This window comes from Rhagoletis pomonella, unplaced genomic scaffold, assembly GCF_013731165.1.
Source record: "Rhagoletis pomonella isolate Grant_MI unplaced genomic scaffold, Rhpom_1.0 Rhpom_scaffold_01745, whole genome shotgun sequence".
In the NCBI taxonomy this organism is placed as follows: Eukaryota; Metazoa; Arthropoda; class Insecta; order Diptera; family Tephritidae; genus Rhagoletis; species Rhagoletis pomonella.
Window position 1 is genome coordinate 4,594 of NW_023460299.1, and position 18,877 is coordinate 23,470.

An 18,877-nucleotide genomic window follows, 5' to 3' on the forward strand; every position below is an offset into this window, starting at 1 on the left:
TCGCTTTAGTAAATCTTAAATCTTAAAAAATAGAAATCAAGTCTTTTTCAATATTAGAAATTCACAGTGTGTATCAGTACGAGTAGCGAAATGCAATACTCGTGGCAGAGATGACTGGCAAAGCGCGCCATTTCGTCTTTGTATGTATGTATGTATGTATATTTCCTTAAATAACTGTGTGTATGTGCAGTAAATAATGTTTACGTACAAGTTTCAGGTCATTAATGTTTTCTATATACATATATGTAGGTACATTAGGATGCCTCATCTAAAAAAAACTTGCGGTTTTCCACCGGAATTATAGAACTTTTTTTTTATTTTAAGACTTCTGGCAAAATATTTCCATAAATATATTAAGAATTATGCAGACCTTTTAAGCTTAAACTCTTTTATGATCTGAAGTGGTTTTTTGGAAAAAATATTTAAAAGAATTAATTTTATTTATATAAAAAACACCTTATTTGGAGGTGTTTGCAAATAGATGCAGCTCGCTTAAATTTTAATATTTTTCCGAAATATTTTGGCGGAACTCTCAAAATATAATAAATTTCATAGCTCCGATGGAAAAGCAGTCCCGATTGTTTTTTTTTTCTATGGTCTGATTCACCCTAATATACATCTTTACCTTAATTCACAAATGCCCTAACCAACACTATTTTCGAAATTGCGTTTTTCACAGATTTTGGTAGGATGTATTAAAATACACCTACAATAAAAATTTAAAAGTGTTAGTACCAAAAACTACGAGTTGGACATCACTTTTTAAAAGGTCCTACCTGTGAGTGATACTACTTTTAAAGTGTTTTTTTGTTTCTCCTGTAAAATAAAAAAAATTCTTCGTTAGGGCATTTGTGAATTAAGGGTGACAACATATCGACGGTCCTCTGCAATAACGGCACAACTCAAAATTTCATAGTTTTTAGTTACATATATAGCAGATTAGGTTTATAACTAACCATATTTTTCTGTGCCAAATCGAGTGGTTACCAATCCGGCAGAGGCATAAGTCAAAAACTCTCGATAGGTTAGTCGTGCTGTTATGTGAAATAACGACACTTTTCGTTTTGTGCCGTTGTTCAGCAATACAAATGGAATTTTTTTCGTTTTACTACTTACTAGTTAGTTGTTACTTATTTCGTATTTTTGCAGCCCAACATTTACTAAATCTTTAGATAAAGTCATAATTTGAAAAATTACGTTCCAAGACATATTATTGCTAAGTTACGAAACAAAAAAATCTTTAATTGGCTCTACTGAAATATATGAAATTTCGAGTTGTTTCGTTATTGCAGAGTACCATCGATATACATACATTTGTATGTTTGTGAGTAATATATATTAACAAGGTATGCATGTGCATATGTATGTGAATGTTGTATCATCACCTGGGTCACCTAGGGTTCGGCTATCGATTCGCGCTCACTACTATATATCTAGAATACATACTACATGCATGTACATATGTATGTATGTATATGCAACCAAAGCGATCATCAGCAACCAGGAAAATAAAGACGAAAAATAAGAGAACGTGTATTCTCTGCCTCTCGCGTGATTTGACCACAATTGCGCAACTTATCTAACTTAAGAAAAAAGGAAATAATAAAAAATAAAAAATAAATAACTTAAACTGCTGCTCTGTGCATTCATAATACCTTGGTAACTTAGCTCCTTGCTATATTTGCTTTTTTTTTTTTTGCTCTGAAGTACATTTGTGATTTTCAAATAATTGCATTTTTTATTTTGAAACATTTGCTTTGGGTTTTTTCGACAAAATTAAATACTTGTTCCTTCTTCGCATGTGCATGTAATTTACAATTCACTGGCGCCTGCGCACTTAATTTATAATATTTTTTATAAACAATTTTCATAGAGCTTCGAGCGCCAAATTTCTAAAAATTTATCACTGAATACAGTTGCGTGTGTTTTTAACAATATCAATATCAATCGCACAGCAAATCACCTACAAACATTGCATTATCACACAAATACATATGTATGAATGTTGATACATAAGCATATACATACATACATACATAGGTATGTATGTAGATATGCTCATAAAATCAATGCAACTTTAATATTAGTGCCATACACGTTCTTTATATTAAAATTTTTGTGGTCTTTTCATTTTTGTTTTGTTTTGTTTTGTGTTTTTTTTGTCTTCAGTACAATATTTTTCACTTTATCTCTCTCCATTTTGTTTGATTGATCGTTTGATTGCAAGCGCGAATCTCCTCACTGGATTTGTGGAATTGCTGAAATCTGAAAACTTCTACGCTGCTAGCCGCACAGGCAGATCATCCGCTCACTTGGATGTGGAGTAGGATTTTTGCTTGTTCATCAGCAGCAGCATGCCGGCGTTCATGCCTACGCTGCCCCACTTAACGCACTCGGACATCTGCGCGTAATGAAAGAGTAGCAATGCAATAAATTAGTACATACATATGTAACTAAAAACGTTTGTAGCTCGCTATGCTTCTGTACTAACCTGGCGCTTCCGCACATCCTGCTGACGACTGCCATAGCGACACCAATAAACAAAATGCTTGTTGTTGTTCCACAAACTATGCCTGGCCTTGCGCGCAAACGACACCTGTGCGTGTATAATCAAAGTAGAAATATGTTAATAATTATAATAAATACATACATACATATACTTTCTTTATTGGAATATTTAATTTTAATATAAATATGTCCTTTGGCAGCTGCTTACCTGATTGCGTATGTCCTTTTCGTTATGCGCTGATTTTTCCTTGTCGGCGAAATTATTAATTCGAAGTTCCCAGCCTTGATTCCAGATATCCTCAAGCGTTAGTTTGACCATTTTGAATGTACCGTTCTCACGAATTTTCACGGTGAATACTTCAATGGTTTCAGGTTTGGGTTTATTGTCTGCAAATAAAGAGAATTGAAGCACTTATTATTGATTGTTGATGAATAAGCATATATTCGGATATCCGAATATTTGTATATAGGGGGGGTGGGGGGCGGGTAAAACCCTCATATCCTGTTAATATCCTTAAATTTTGCATTTGTGGCAACAACACTAATCGTTCCCATAGGGGTACCCCTATGCGCTTGTAGCTGTCATCTAATAATACTTTTGTTTTCAATTTCGTTGTTTTTCGCTAAGATATTTGTTTTCTACATCCAAATCATAAATATTTACAACAAAATTGTGTTAATTTAAGCGGATGAACCCTTTGCCAAAGAGAGATATGTATGTATGTATGTATGTAGTAAAAATTCTGTACATTTCCTAAATGTTCTTAAAAACAAAGGAATTATTTCATCTTGATTGCTTGGATGTTGAGCATTTGCACTCAGAAATAAATGTACTCTTTAGCCTCAAATAAATTTCGCAGTAGTTATAGCCAAAGTGCATTTCATATATACATATGTATGTATGTATGTATGTATATTTATCTATTTATTTGCTTGCTGCTTTTATCTAACAACGCTTTTTTTTCAAAGGCAGTCATAAATCAACACATGTTTGGGAGAGCATTAAACAATACTTGATCCAAGTTCACTGTGCCACCTTGGCGCAACTAAATCTGTTATTTAATTTAGTAATGCTGCCTATACACACAGATAAAGCTAGAAAAATCTTTTTCTATGTACATATTTACTAACCATATTAAACTCATTTCAAATTAAGAGCGCTGAGATTTCCGTGAATGTGTTTTAAATTCTGCTAGTTTGGAGCTAACGTTTTTTACCGCGCTTTTTTATTTATTGTTTTTTTAACTTGCTATGCTTGTATGTATGTATTTATGCATGTTTGCTTGGGTAAAATCTTGCAATCGATTTCTAACCAACTTCCAGATGAGCTAGACACTTGAAATTTAAAAATTTATGTAGCTCAGAACCCGATGACAAATGCAATATGAATTAAATTGCGCAGTGGCGCAAAAGTCGCGATATTTGATACCACCGTATTTATAGTTCGATTTAGTTCATATGAATTTAGAAAGCTTGTTTTAAAAATATTTTTTTTTTATTATTTATTTATTTTATTTTTTTCAATTAATTATTATTTGTTTTTCTTAAATTTTCAACCACTCCAGATACATATACACTTCGTGACCTTTAATGATTTTATAAGAAATTATTTTATTTACGAAAACTCGACAAAGTTTCAACAAAATTTCAAACTTCTTCCATAAAAGTATCTTCGAAATTTTTTTTTTATATCGAGGAAAACGAATAGCACTATGGGCAAAAAATCAATCAAACATGCACTTTATCATACAAAAATTTAATAGGCTACAAAACTGCATACCTAGAATTTGAAATTTTGATGAACATTTATTGAAATTTGTCGGATTTTTATAAATCTTTTATAAAGTTTGAAATTTTGACATAAATGGTTTTGGTTATATAGTGCGCCATACTTATTAAAAACTAATGGACATTCAATAGACAAAGGAAGAATAGCCAAAACTTGTCATTTGCTTATTTTTCGAAATCGTTCTATCTACGAAAATAGCTCAAGAACGCCCTATCTTAGAATTTGATTGTAAAACGCCCTATCTCAGGATTTGTATTAAGAACGCCTTATCTTAGCAAATGGTTCAAAAATTGGGTGTTCTTGGAAAATTTCCTGAGATTTCCAATTCGATCTTCCACTCAGTCGTCGATATACATATATGTATATGTACATATGTATTTTTAACCGACTTCAAAAAAAGGAGGAGATTATCAATTCGTCGGAATATTTTTGAATTTTTCTTTTATGTATGTTACCACATAACTTTGGACCACGATATCATGTTTAAAGGAAAGGTGATACCTCCAAGATGGTCCCATACCAATTTGGTTTAGATCCGATCGAGAGTCGCTTTTGTTTTTGGCTTAAAAATTACTTGTTATGTTTATTTTCAAATATTTGTTATTTTTATAAAACTTTTAAGTTTTTACTATACTAACACTGGCGTTTTGAGCTGTAATTAGTTTTAAAATTTATATATTTTTTGGTTTTTGAATTTTTTTATTTTTTTTTTGTAGTTTCTTACAATAAATTACACGGTTCAACAAAATTTGGTAGTATTTTTTCTCGAAAACGGGACCGAGCTCATCCTATAGATTTTGTGATGCTGATTTGAAGTGAATTTACACAGTTTTTTAAGCACGTCCAGTTTTTGAGAAAAAAATGTTGAAGTGTCGAAAAAGGAAAATTTAAAAAAAAAATATTAAAAATAGAATTTGGACATATTTATGTGTTATTTGTTAAGTTTTTAGCTTTTACTTTTTTGAACCGACTGATTCATTGTCAAAATTTTGAATACAATTTTTTATTTTTATTAATTGTTGATTTTTTTTGTAGTTTTTTACAATATAAAAATGTTGTATAAAATTTTTACTTTTTACTTTTTTAACCGATTTCAAAAAAGAAGGAAGGGTATCAATTCATCGGAATATTGTTTTTTAAATAATGTTGAATTAAATTTGTATATATTTTTCTTTTTTGTTTTTATCTGTGTTACCAAATAATTTGCACCACATAAATTGTTTCAATAAGTCTCTTTTTTTTATCGGTAATCGATCATGACGAAATTAACGGTACTCCAAAATGCTTGTATGAGCATTGAAGTCGGTTGTATTTTTTGCTTAAATATTATTAGGTACTTGTTTTCATTTGCTTTTACTATTCCTATTATGTGCTTTTTATTTCTCTGATTACATAATTTTAATTCAGCCGGCTTTTTGATTGGTAAACAAGCTTTATCTGTGTTTTTTATTGCTGTTGTTAAAAAAAAAAGAAAAACTAAAAATAGCATTAAAGTGCACATTCCAACCATAATTACCATTTTGCAAGTAAACAAATAAATCCTATAAGCGTGCAAATGCATACAGACATATGTATGCACATACAATTTGTTCATACATATGTATTTAATTTATAATTCATTTAATTAAATTTCAAGTCACATAATCGCTTTTAAATCTACAAATCAATAAAATTATATGTAGTTTTGTATGTAACTGATGTATATTGCGGCCTACGTGACATATCTATCGCCAACTGTCCTAGCTAATACTTTTATGTATATACATACATACAAATGTATATACGCATGCATGTTCATTCACAATATTTTTATTCTAAATTAACGTAATATTGCTCGATTAAACTTTTAAATTTTTTTGTTATTGCCACTTTAAGTTTGCCTTTTTGTAATCCACAAATGTGATTGTTCTCTATAACTACCCGCAAGGTTAATAATAAGGGTCCTATCAGTGTATTAGTAATTTACTGAACAGTGACCTCGGCTAATCAGTGCTGAGAACCCATATGCTCTAAATTGATATTGGACGAGATGTGCGACACAGGTCAAAAATTTTACTTTACAATCCTTGAGATTTTGTTTTCTCTATTGTACAATATGTAGTTCTACATACAGTTGTGGAAAAAATTATAGCCCCACCACATTTTGACAAGTTTTAACATAAGTAGTATTTTTGTTGTTATATAAGATTCACACTTTGTACAATATTAAAAAAAATACAACAATTTTTCGTAAAAACTACGATTTTTTTAAATTAGATTTCCTAGAAAGATTCTGCGTATGCAGCCCATTGAATTCTAGTAGAATATTTTTATTTATTTTTGTCCCATTTGCTTCCATATAACGAACACACACAATTTATTTTTATATGGATGAAAACCGTAGAAAAATTCTAAAAAAAATCAACGGGAATTTTTAGCCCTTTTAAACTTGCACTTTTCAATGGGCTACAAAACTGCATACTCAGAATCTTACTAGGAAATCTAAATAAAAAAAGTTCCAAATTTTTACGAAAGTTTTTTGTTGTTAATATTGCACAAAGTTGGAAACTTGGATTTACACGGGTTTTGTTAAAGAAGGAACTATATTTTTATAAGCAAAAACCAAAATTAAATAACAGCAAAAATAATACGGTAAAACTTGTCAAAATGTGGTGCGGCTATAATTTTTTCGACCACTGTATGTAAGTTGTGTTAATGCACACTTAATTAAAGTCAGAGGCGCACTTTTGTTTTTTCTTAGCCCCTGATACCTTTGAGTTCAAGTCACATTTTCATCGCACGTTACTTAAATACTGGCATATGTTTGAATGTATGTAGATATTGTCTAAATACTGGCAAGTGCATCATTTTATTTTGTTTTTTTGTAAATTTTTATCTTTCGATTGCGACTTAACTTCCGCACTGAGCCCATGTTGCACATGTTAGAACTCGTGTTCACTTAAATAGCGACTGAGTATCAGTAAAAGTAAAAAATTAAAAAAAGAAAACCTATAAGAAAAGCAACAGCTACATTCACATAACATAATAAATGACTTATAATTTTATTGTAAACAAGGGAGAATTAAATACATACAAACCTATTAAAAAGAAGCCTAATTCTATTATGATAGTGCAGTTGTAGCCTATAGTCATATTCAAACAAATGATGTTTTCACTGTACAAGCAATTAGTGAACACTTGTGATTTTTAAATAAAAATTGTTAAATACAATTACTAGTCGCTTACATTAAAAAAAAAATATTGACAGGCAAACACAATTGTCAGTTTGTGATAAAATGTAGTAGAATTTTGAAATTGTTTGTTTCTTATGCCAAATTTCCACTAGGCATTGAAATGACAAAAATTTTGAGGCATATAAAAAAATGCACGATTCTGTGATTAAAATTTTTGTCATTTAATACCTGGTGGAAATCCAGCATAAGCATAAAAATTTTCGAGTACCGTTAATTTCTTCATCACACAGTGATAGGAACTAAACCAAATTAGTGGGGAACCACCTTTGAGGTACTACCTTTCCTACAAAAAAAAGAATAATCGAAAACGGTTCACGTGGTCCAAAGTTATCCCCGGGTACATGCTTAAAAAAATATTCACATGAACTTCTCCTTTTTTTTTGAAGTCAGTTAAAAATGAAAAAAAAATGTATACCCGTTTTTCCAAATACCTTTAAAATTCGTATTGCATAACAATATTTCCTAATGACTTAATAAAATTTGACTTTTATTGCTTTAAGCATTATTTTCCCTTTTAATTTAAATTTTGGACGCGAGAAGAAGACCAAAAATTGCCTCATATCAGGCGAATAAGGTGGTGTTACCGGCGAAGTTAGATTTTAGCTGCAGTTGTCTTGATTGTCAAAATGTTGTGTTTGTTGTAAAATTGTTTTGTTCTGATTGTCATAGTGCGTAGGTATAAATTGTTAGTGTAGTTTTTTTTTTGTTTTTGGGCTGCCGCTACCACCTTGTATGAATTCGCCTTGTCTCATATGTTTCGACTAGAAAATATTCGCCAATTTGGCTTCTTTCTGTTTGTTAACGTAATCGAACCTAGGCTGAAAACAATCTACCATTTCTGGTTGAAAATACCCAAAACAGCAACCTTAAAGGAAGAATCGAGAGTTCTGCCTGAACAACTTGTTCAATTCCGAGTTACTCTGTCAACTTTAAAATTTGAATCACCTTTAGCGCACTCATAGAATTTCATTTAAAATGATTAATTTGTGACCAAATGTGGAAACTTCAAGCCACGGTAAATAATTGTGAAGGGGTGAGAGCAAAATCCTTTCTGTGTTTAAATACTAACGTTTGAGCACTATTTCGTTGAGGCCCCAAAATGGCTGCCTAACAGTGTAATTCGATTAAATAATTTATAACCATGTGGCTGATTGTGGTGGTGATTCTCTGTTGTTATTTTAAGTAACTTTTTTTATATAAAAAAAATATAAATATATTTTGCTCGCCTTCCGGCATCATCTCCGCTGATAAAATTCGTGCATCTTGTTTTGCTTGTTTTTTATGTCTTCTTATATTGTATGTTTGTATGTATATACATATGCACATAGAAAGCTTTTTCCAAACAGGGTTTCAGGGTTGATTTTTCGAATTTCGAATGAACCACATTTTCGTTTCATACAAATCTTGACTTCTCAATAAAAGTTTCGAGTTTTTCAAACTTTTTCCGGTTTAAGGGAAACTCATAAATAGTTTTAAACCTATGTGTATCCTATGTTATTGGGGGATGAACAGTGTATCATATTTAATTCCAATAAATGAAAGTTTAGCGCTTAAGCATTTTCTCTTTATGAAAACTATGACAAATAATAATAATTCTTAATTTCAAAATTGAGAACCGGTTTTTTTCAAATTGGAATTCGAATAACTCGAAAACCGGTTTTGGAAAAAGGCGAATAATCGAACACCCTATTGTATACCTATGTGAATATCTGAAGCACATTTTTTCATTTAATTTTCATTTTTTTTTCATAATTTCGTGAAAAGTAGGAGCTAGAGAGGAAAGTTAATTCGAGCAAATGCTGTTGTTGCGCATGCGAATAAAAAATACGACCCGTGTATTAGAACGATAAGAATGGCGATAGATCTATTACTAATGATATCGATAAATTCATCGATAATCACGGCGATAACAAATCGATAATTTATATCGATAACAAATCGGTACCTTTTATCGATAACAAATCAGTACCTTTTATCGATAACAAATAGGAGGGGCTTCTGGGGCCACTTTTTCATCTTTTAAAGCGATGTGCTTCCCATGCGCTCTCCTTTTTTTCTATAGAGTGACCAAAGTGTCGGAGTTCTCTTAGAAGGGAAAAGTTTGCATGAAATATTGATGCGGTAGAAATTAAATTTTATGGCAGACACGCAGCGACATGCCTATTGAGATTGTCCGCCAGAGAAGCGCTCCCCATATTACCGACTGGGTATCTTGCATATAATATTTCCGAATTACTTAGCTAAGTAATACATATGTATGTAGATACCTATGGTTATTTTCCTTTTTCCAGTTGGGTGGGAGTAAAACTTGCACAAAAGTTACTTGTAAGTGTACATGTCTCTATATCTATGCATACGGTGACCATCCGTTCTTTATTTTAAAGGACATTCATTTATTTTAACCCCCGGTTCTTTATAATTTTTTTCAAAATGAAGGAGCTCTGCATTTTTCAGAGGTAAATTTTTAAACACAATATGAAAAATATTTTTTTTTCCTTATATAATATAAAGAAAACCTTCGCCAGTTCGTTTTGCACCCCACTTAAGGGTTTGTATTTAATAGGTAATCTTTGCACAATCTATAAAGCGCATGGAAAGTTGTGCCCAGGATCGTGTTGCACGCTGAGTTTCCAGTTCCACTGAAAAATAACAATAAACCCCCTGCTGCACAGTGGTTTAAAACTGGCATTTAGTGTTCGTAATTCCCTGGAGCCTTAATTTTTTTATGAAAGCTTATAATATTTGTGAGAGACCAGTTGAGCCTGATTTGTGAATTTTTATTTGATTAGGTATATTAAATTTCTTAATGCAGAAAAAGTGGCAATTTTGAAGAAAATGTATTTTCCTGGTGCAATTAATAAATGTTACATAACAAAGACTAGATGCAAAAATTACAAAAAAATGTTTGAAATGTTATACAAAAATTTTCACCAAATTACATTTTTTTTTGGTTTTAAGTAAAAATTGGTTAAAAAATGAAGACTACGGTGTATTATGAACATTAGCTTCCAATTTTGAACTACTCTGTGCTGGCTTCTTTTTTCAGAATAGGTTAATTAACTGGCAAATATTTGATTTAAATTACGATATGGGTGAGGAACTTTTATCATACAAGTTGTATAAATGTATTCGCAAATCATTTTGAAAAAAATGTCCTTTATTTTACATTGGTTAATATGGTCACCGTATCTATACATATACAAATATGCACTTGCAACGCAAACTAAAGAAATGATAGTTAATAATTCAGTGCAAATACAGAGTAAAATATTCCTTTAAATGTTGTAAAATTAATTTAGCTCTTATCGCATTCGCGCACAACTAAAGTAAATAAAAGTACCAATCGACGGGTATATAAATAAGACTTACTCAAGCGATTTAAATTGCAATAGATGTAAAGCACGCGACTATTATTACAAGCAAACGGTTATATACAGACATAATGCACTTAAGTAGGTACGTTTATGCAGATGTATGTATGTACATTTGTACCCCATATGTTAGTTATTTCACCACAGTAATCACCCCTAAGACCTACCCGATTCAAGAATTTATTCCGCCATACAAACAAAAATGTAATAAATTTGTAATAAACTGCTATCCGATATGAAAGATATGTACGTGACTATAGTATACATACTTCTATATGTTTGTATGTAAGTATATATGCATTTGAGTGAGCGCACTTTTTAACACACATTTATTGACTTAAGAGAGCACGATATTTTAAATACACAGTGGTGAGTTTTTAAGTAATTTTAAGAGTACGCCTCACACTCTTCGAGCACCGATTTGACAACGTAATAAAACAAATTATATATCAAATTCCCATATTGAAACACCACTTAAAAAACAAGTAGATAATAAAACAAATAAATTTAGTACGTATGTATGTATGTACATAGCGCCACACGATACGCCACAGTTGGCAAATAAAATTAGTGCCCAAAAGCACCTGCCTGCCTCCCCATCATATGCGTACCAGTTTCTGCAGAGCAAGTCTGTTTGTTTAGCTGCACGAGTTCGAATTGAAATCGGTCTTGCTATAGTTAGCTGACGGAGATTGCGATAATCATACTTATGTTCATATGTACATGCATATATTTTTCTGTTTGAATCTTCACAGACTTTGCAGTTCGTTGCAGCATAGTTTTTGAGCCACTATTACATATCTACATATGTACATATGTAGGTACATTATTTCTTAGCAAAATGCACTTACTGTGAGTTCTAGTTATTATTTTCTTACTTGTATGTACAGTTAACAGCAATAGTCTTGATACACATCTCTTTTAAATATTCACAAAATTTTTAAAACTAAAATCTTTTTGTTATTTTTTATAACAATATGGATCACGCTTCAAACGAAATTATATAAACCAAGGTTTTAAGCCTTATATAAAATTCAACGAATTTTCATCAAAACTTTCAACTTTTTAATCAGATTTTTTAATAAAATTTCCAGTACGCAGTTTTATAGCCCTTTCAGTTTTAGTGTATTGAATTTTAATGTGTAAAAACTATGTGGCTAAGAAATTTCGTTGATTAAATAAAAAATCTATCGGTTCTACGCATTTTCCTCCATATACGAGTACATAGAATCCATACTTCGTATGGAAGAAAATGCGTAGAACCGTCAGAAAAAGTGTTAAAAATCAATGCGATTTCTTGCCACACAGTTTTTACACATTATTATACTAAAAAAATACTGCATACTGGAAAAAAAATTGAAAATTTTGATGAAAATTCGTTGAATTTTCCTTAATTTTGTATAAAGCATGATCCATAAAAAAAAAACAAAAAACTCTTAGCGTTCAAAATTTTGTGAATATTTAAAAAAGGCATGGTGTATCTAGACTTTTGCTGTTAACTGTATCTATCTAATACTTTTTGTACTCTCCGTCTTCTGTTATTATTTTTTTGGTATTTTCAGGTACTTAAACTCACTCCAATACTCTCATGTGCTAAAGGTGAAGTGTGCCAACCGGCACGTCATTCATTCATTCGGTTTTTGTTCATGTTTTTCTAGAATATTCGCACCGGCTGTGTCAGATTTTTATTTCTTTTGTTTAAGCGCTTTCAGGTTTATTTACCAGTTATGGTAACCAACTATTTAGAGAGTGCGCGTTGTAGAGATTGTTTATGCAAAAGCATAAAATTTCAATATTTAAACTGAAATTGCAGCGGATTGATTTGTGTTTGTATGTACCATTTTTATGGTTTATTGGGCAGGTAATTAGATTAGATTACTCAGTGATTTTATTATAATTACATAGGTACCTACATGTGATTGTGTTCGCTTTTGTGAATAATAGTTTATTTAAAGCATTTCAAATGACGTGCTTACTCGTACTTAAGCAAGTATGCTGGGTAATTTTGTTCCAGTCATATGTATGAGTTTCTTAATTTAAATTGAAACTGCTCTGAATAAATCATCTTTTTATTGCCCCAAATACAAGTCATTATTTTTTTTTTGTATTTTTGCAAATTGTATGCAAATTGCGTCATAATTGTTGATTATAGTTAGTGATGTGCTGGGTCGATACCTTTGAGTATGGATAAATACTCGTTGCCGATTTGAAAAGTATCCAATACATTCGATACTCGGTAACGATATGTTGAAATTTCTAATAAGAGCGAACAGCAGCCAAATATATGGAATCAAACCGGTTTAGGGGATCCTCGCTCATAGGGCTAATATAGCCTATAATTGTGAATAAAATAGTAAATGCGTGTTTTAGGTTTTATGACAATGGTGCGATTAGACACCGTAATGGGGATTTCTAAAACTTCTTACAGAGGTTGCCCTAAATTTCCCGTTCCCTTGCTCCAAAAATATACCCTATCAGAACTTAGAGAGTACACATTAGCTTGGAACTGACGTCGTCATAATGCAAATAGTAATAAACGTTCTTTGAAGAGAGAAATATCATAGCCATAACGAGCTAGAAAAAAACCTAATAATGTTCTCACAACAACTTTTGTAGTTGGTAAGACTGTTGCGATAAGTACAAGAAGGCGTTGTTGATGACGGCAATATTGCTGAGATACGCTTGGCGTACTTGTTCACCGCATGCGTTATGCTTGCTTCACTCATATCCACATTGTTCATCTTTTGAAAAAAGCATCATCTTATTTGTACCTTTGTGTTCTTTAGGCGAAATAATTATTTCCAAATTTTAAATGTATATCATGACGAAGGTTTAATGTATTGAATCGGTACTTCTTTAAAGTATTGGGTACCGACAATTCAGCACATCACTAATTGTATTGACAGTGGTTTAAAATTTCATTAAGAGTAAAACGTAATTTCTGATAAGTATGTAGTGAACATAAATTACTCACTTGCACCTTTTTCATCTCAGCAAGAAATGTTTGCGTTTATGCACATACATACTTACACAATAAATTTAAGTTCAAAAATGCGGTGGTCGCTGAAGAAATGAAGCTTTTGTTTCGTTTTCCTCGTTTAAACGGTGTTGTCATACAATTTTCTTACCAAACTTCGCTGACCAATTCAAGAGAAAGGTTCTAGCATACATATCTGACAGATGTTAAAAGGATGTTATTTGCCCTTGTTTCTAGAAAGTGTTCGCTGTTTCCACTATTTGAAATTTGAACTAAACTGTTCCATATTGTGAAATAGTGCCAGACTACCCTAATTTTATCTTATAAACGACTTCGAACAAATTCAAGGGAATAAGATTCATTGCTCAAAATACTTGCGCGTAACAAAATCGAATGAATCCATGATCGCAAGAATCGAAAAAAGCAATTTTTTTTTAAGGTTCATTACATTAAAGGTTGTATAGTTTTCACCTCCGAAAAGGAAAAAAAACTTAAAACCTAATTTTTAAAGTAATTCTAAGGGTCTAGGTAATTTTTTTTTATCCAACGAGCATATTTTTTCTTCATCTCAATATCTTTAAGATAATGCTACTTTCATTTCGCTATCTATTCTCGTTCTCGACTTATGTATGTATTAAGTGTTTGTCACAAAAAAAAGTAAATTTTTCGAACTGTTGCCGAGAATGGCGTCAGTGGAGGAAACTTAATTATTTCCCTACATACATAAAATATGTATGCTAAGTGCTTGAATGAAAGCAATGTACCTATTCAAGTGAAGCAGGCTGTACATATTTTATTTTCACAAAATCACAATTAGTGATGTGCATAAATATGTATATGTGAATATGTTGTTCTAAAAATAGATAATAAAATACACATTCGGAATCAAGCTCGTCTTTCGCTTAATAAAACCGTAAAAAGTAACATTAAAGAACACGTGAATTTATCAGCTGATTAACGCGTTGTTGCTAACTGCTTGTCGTAGGGTTTTTATCACATGCAAATATTTTTAGCCCATCGTGATTTTATTTATCACTTGCTTACTGCTTGTGTTCTCGTTGTTAATTTAAAAGCACTCAATTTGAATCAAATACTTAACCACGGAATAATTATTATTATTTTTATTTATTTAGCAATGCTGTCTTTTAATCTAATTACGAAACCGATCAATTTGGAGCATTTCGACCAGCAATTTGTCTAAATGAGGCGCGTGCCTACAATTTAATGATTTGTATGTACTATGTAAATGTATACGTAAATATACATACACATGCACATACATATGTATGTTATTCTCAATCACTAGGACACGCTTAAAGCACTCAATTAGCACAAAAAAAGGTATCAACTATCGTCGTTCCTACTTTCTTTAAACTTCCTAAAAGTCTATAACAGTCTTATTTATTGTTAAAATATTGTTGTAAGTATTAACTTGGAGTAAATGAACCTTCTGTTATTATTATATCGGAGTTTTCGTATATCCGAAAATTACCGTTACACGGGAAGCCGTTGCAGTTTTCGTCCGATTTGAATAATTTTCAACGAATTGCTTTTTCGTACCAAGGGTATTAAATGCACCGAGTTTGTTAGAAATTGATAAATCGGTTACCGAGATACACATTTTTGGTCATAATTATTTAATTTTCTGCTCAGTGGTCATTGAAATAATCGATTTTGAGTCAATTAGCTTCAGTAGTTTCGTGTTTCTGTAAAATGCCGTCATATGACGGGAGGTGGGCGTGGTTATTGCCCGATTTCAAAGATTTCCAACAGATTTCTTAGCTTTATCCTAAGCACGGCTCGTAGCGAGTTTGGTAAGGATTGGTGATGCGGCTGCTAATATACAGTATTTTATCGTGAGTGGGCGGCGTCACGCCTCTTTTCCAAAAATTTCATAATAATATTATTTTGCACCGAAATTCTACTTCACGTGCTGATTTTGAAGAGTTTGGACCCAATATTTACTGAAATATCTAAGTTTTTGGTCGCGTGATTTGGGGCGTGGTTACCTTCCGATTTCGCCCGTTTTCAATAGAAACCTACCTTGAAGGGCAACCTATGTATAGGTATACTAAATTTCGTCGAGATATCTAAATTTTTACTGGAGTTATCGTGTACACGGATAGGCGGACGGACGGACGGACAGGCAGACATGGCTTAATCGACTTATCTTTTCATTTTGATCATGTATGTATACATTTGTCTATATCTATCCGATTGCTTTAGGCTGTTACAAACAACAAAGTTATAATACCCTGTGCACAAGTGCGCTACATATATTTTTTATTGCACTTAAAAGTTAATTAACTAAATAGAAATCTAACTTAAAGCCTTTAAGCAGAAGTTCAATATCTGAAGTCTTAAAAATAATTAATTTGCTTGCACTTATGCATAAATAAAAATTGTATCATCTCTTAAAATCGACAACGTCACGTGGCCGTCCATATCTAAACCTTGACTATCAGTATTTAACAATAATTATCTAATCTCCATGTATTGTTGTTTATTAGGCATCAGCGTCATAGGATGAGTGTACAAATTTTGTTTATATGTATGTATGTATATCATTAAAACTTGGCTTTATTACAAATATATGTACATACATATGTATGTATGTATACTAATTAGGTAAATTTTCACTTTCATTTTTTTTCCACTGAAAACGTGTTTGTCTCACTGCAATTGCTAATTAAATATCCGCGCTTCCTACCTGGAATACAGGTATTTATGTAAGCCTTACATCTAAATTATCTGCACCGCTGACGAGAATACGTTTAGCAATGCATATGTATGTATGTACATACATACGTATTTGAGTTAAATACATATACACTTGTTGTTCATTGGCCCCAGCATTTAATCTGACCTAAAAAACTGTTCAAGCCTTCGTAAAAAACTTAAACACCTACATATATATTTAAGTACATACATACATATTTAGCAGTACACAACACGATTGCAATGTATCAGTATGCTGAGCCCTATTTTACACGCTCAACGCCCCAAAACCGCGCCACAAATTGTCGTAGGTACGACTAGTTCATACAAACCCACTTTTTACCTATGCACATAAGTACTTACATACATATGTACATACATACACACATATTTCACCAATTGTCCTTCGTTCGTTTACTCACCTTTTGCCGTTTTGCACAGGACAATGCCGAACCATGACGTCATTGGTGTTTCGTTTTCATCCTGCGCTCGCAGTGGCAGCTGCAGCGCCACCTCATCCTCATCGTCATTGTCATCGTCCACATCATATTCGTCGACACCACTGCCACCGCTGCCGCTGCTATTGCTGCGCATAGTACGTTTATTAGTTGTACTGTTGTTGGTGTTTGCGCTGCGCACTTCGACAATGAAGCCACATTCGACGACAGCACAGAAAATACGTTGCTCATCGCGTTTGAACCACTTGGATTCGCGCAGCTTTTGCACTGCAACCGAACTGCCAAAAGTCGCAGTTTTACTGTGTAAATGCGCCAATAAACTTAAACCGCTGGCCGTACTGGCGCCACCGCCGACAACACCACCGCCACCGCCGCCGCCGCCACCGCCTCCTCCTGTGCCACCGCTGCCATTTGCCGATGCTGCTGCATTGTTCGACTGATGGTTGTGACCCTGGAGTGGCCACCACTTGAGCGCATTCACAAAACTATGTGAGCGATTTAGATTTGTGGTTGTTGCACTTGTCATTTTAAGGCTGTTGTTGTCGTCGTCGGTATGGACTCTGTTTGTATCACTGTTACTATCACCGTTGTTGCGTTGCTTTGCTGTAAATATTGAACCAATTTTATGGTCAGTGCCGTGTGGCGTATGGGTAGCTAAGCGAATACAATTTGCAGCACCAATTTTGCCCTCGAGAAATGCAATTGGTGTACAGGAAAAAATTTATTTCGCTTTTTTACTTGTTGTTGTTGTAATTTTTCAAATGTATTCAGTACGTGAAGTGCGGGTACGCTTTTGTGACTTTCACTATGTGTATTTGCTTCTGTTTCGCCGTTAAAAATTTTCACTTAAGGTTTTCACAAATTTTCTATGGCTGAAAATTGCAATTCGTTGCGTGCCTCACGCAACTTTTTCGCGTTTAGCTACTTTTTTACTTGACTACTTTTGGCAAAAGTTTGATTTTTATTCGTGTTTTCTTGCTTTTAGTTAATATGTGTGGTGTTATAACCAACAAAAAAATGTTGTTCCTGTGATTATTGTAGCACTAAAATGCTCTTTGGTTGTTTCATTCGCAGTGGGTGCGGTTTAAATAGAAAAAATGCTTTGATTGATATTAAAAGATTTGTTCTTTTTCAAATATCTGCAGATAATGATATATTTTTCTTTAACAAATTTCACAAGTTGTTGAAAAATTCTCAGTTTTACTCGTAAGTTTTCGCAAAATCGAACAGTTGCGCTAAATTCCAATTCACTTCTGCTCCGCAAGAGACCTTAAAGGCGAATACCAGCTATTCGCACTGAATGTGTTTATTTAAAGCCGGTTTCACTAGCTCACTCTTGGCGCTACAATGCATGTGCGCTACGAGAAACGCGTCTGGCCGATGGTGGCAGTTGATTCTCTTATCTCAATGGGGCCCCCCAAAATACTTAGCTCCATACTTTGTAGTTAAATATGTATATTAATGTAGGTGCTCATGTATACATATCAGCATTCAAGTGTGGTGAATACATTTTGCTTCGCTCGTGACTACTTACTCAACTTACTCTTTTTAATCGAATTTTTTCTTCAGAAAACAGAAAACGTGAAAAAAATATGGGAGATATGAAAAAATGTGATTATCTGGTGCGAGGTGAAGAGAGAAGAAAATTTTTCTCTGTCTTGTATTTCTTTTTTTGTATTTTAATAATAATGAATGTACATATGTAGCATTCGTGCAGCTAGCACTGTTGCCAACATAGTGCTTTTCTTAATTCAGAACTCGAAAATTTTTGATTTTGGTGCTTTGTGCGTTTTTGGTGCTTTTTTTTAGTTTGAAGACAACAA

General features: G+C 32.6%; 1 protein-coding gene across 1 annotated transcript; it reads right to left on the bottom strand.

Annotated features, from left to right (window-relative positions):
• Positions 1-680: 680 nt before the first annotated feature.
• On the bottom strand, positions 681-18,378 carry LOC118752687. Its single transcript, XM_036487565.1, has 4 exons — positions 17,019-18,378; positions 2,717-2,895; positions 2,492-2,596; positions 681-2,401 (listed from the first exon to the last, which is right to left on the bottom strand). The coding sequence occupies exons 1-4, from the start codon at positions 17,578-17,580 to the stop codon at positions 2,309-2,311; spliced, it is 939 nt and encodes a 312-aa protein (XP_036343458.1). The 5' UTR covers positions 17,581-18,378; the 3' UTR covers positions 681-2,308.
• Between the last annotated feature and the right edge of the window lie 499 nt (positions 18,379-18,877).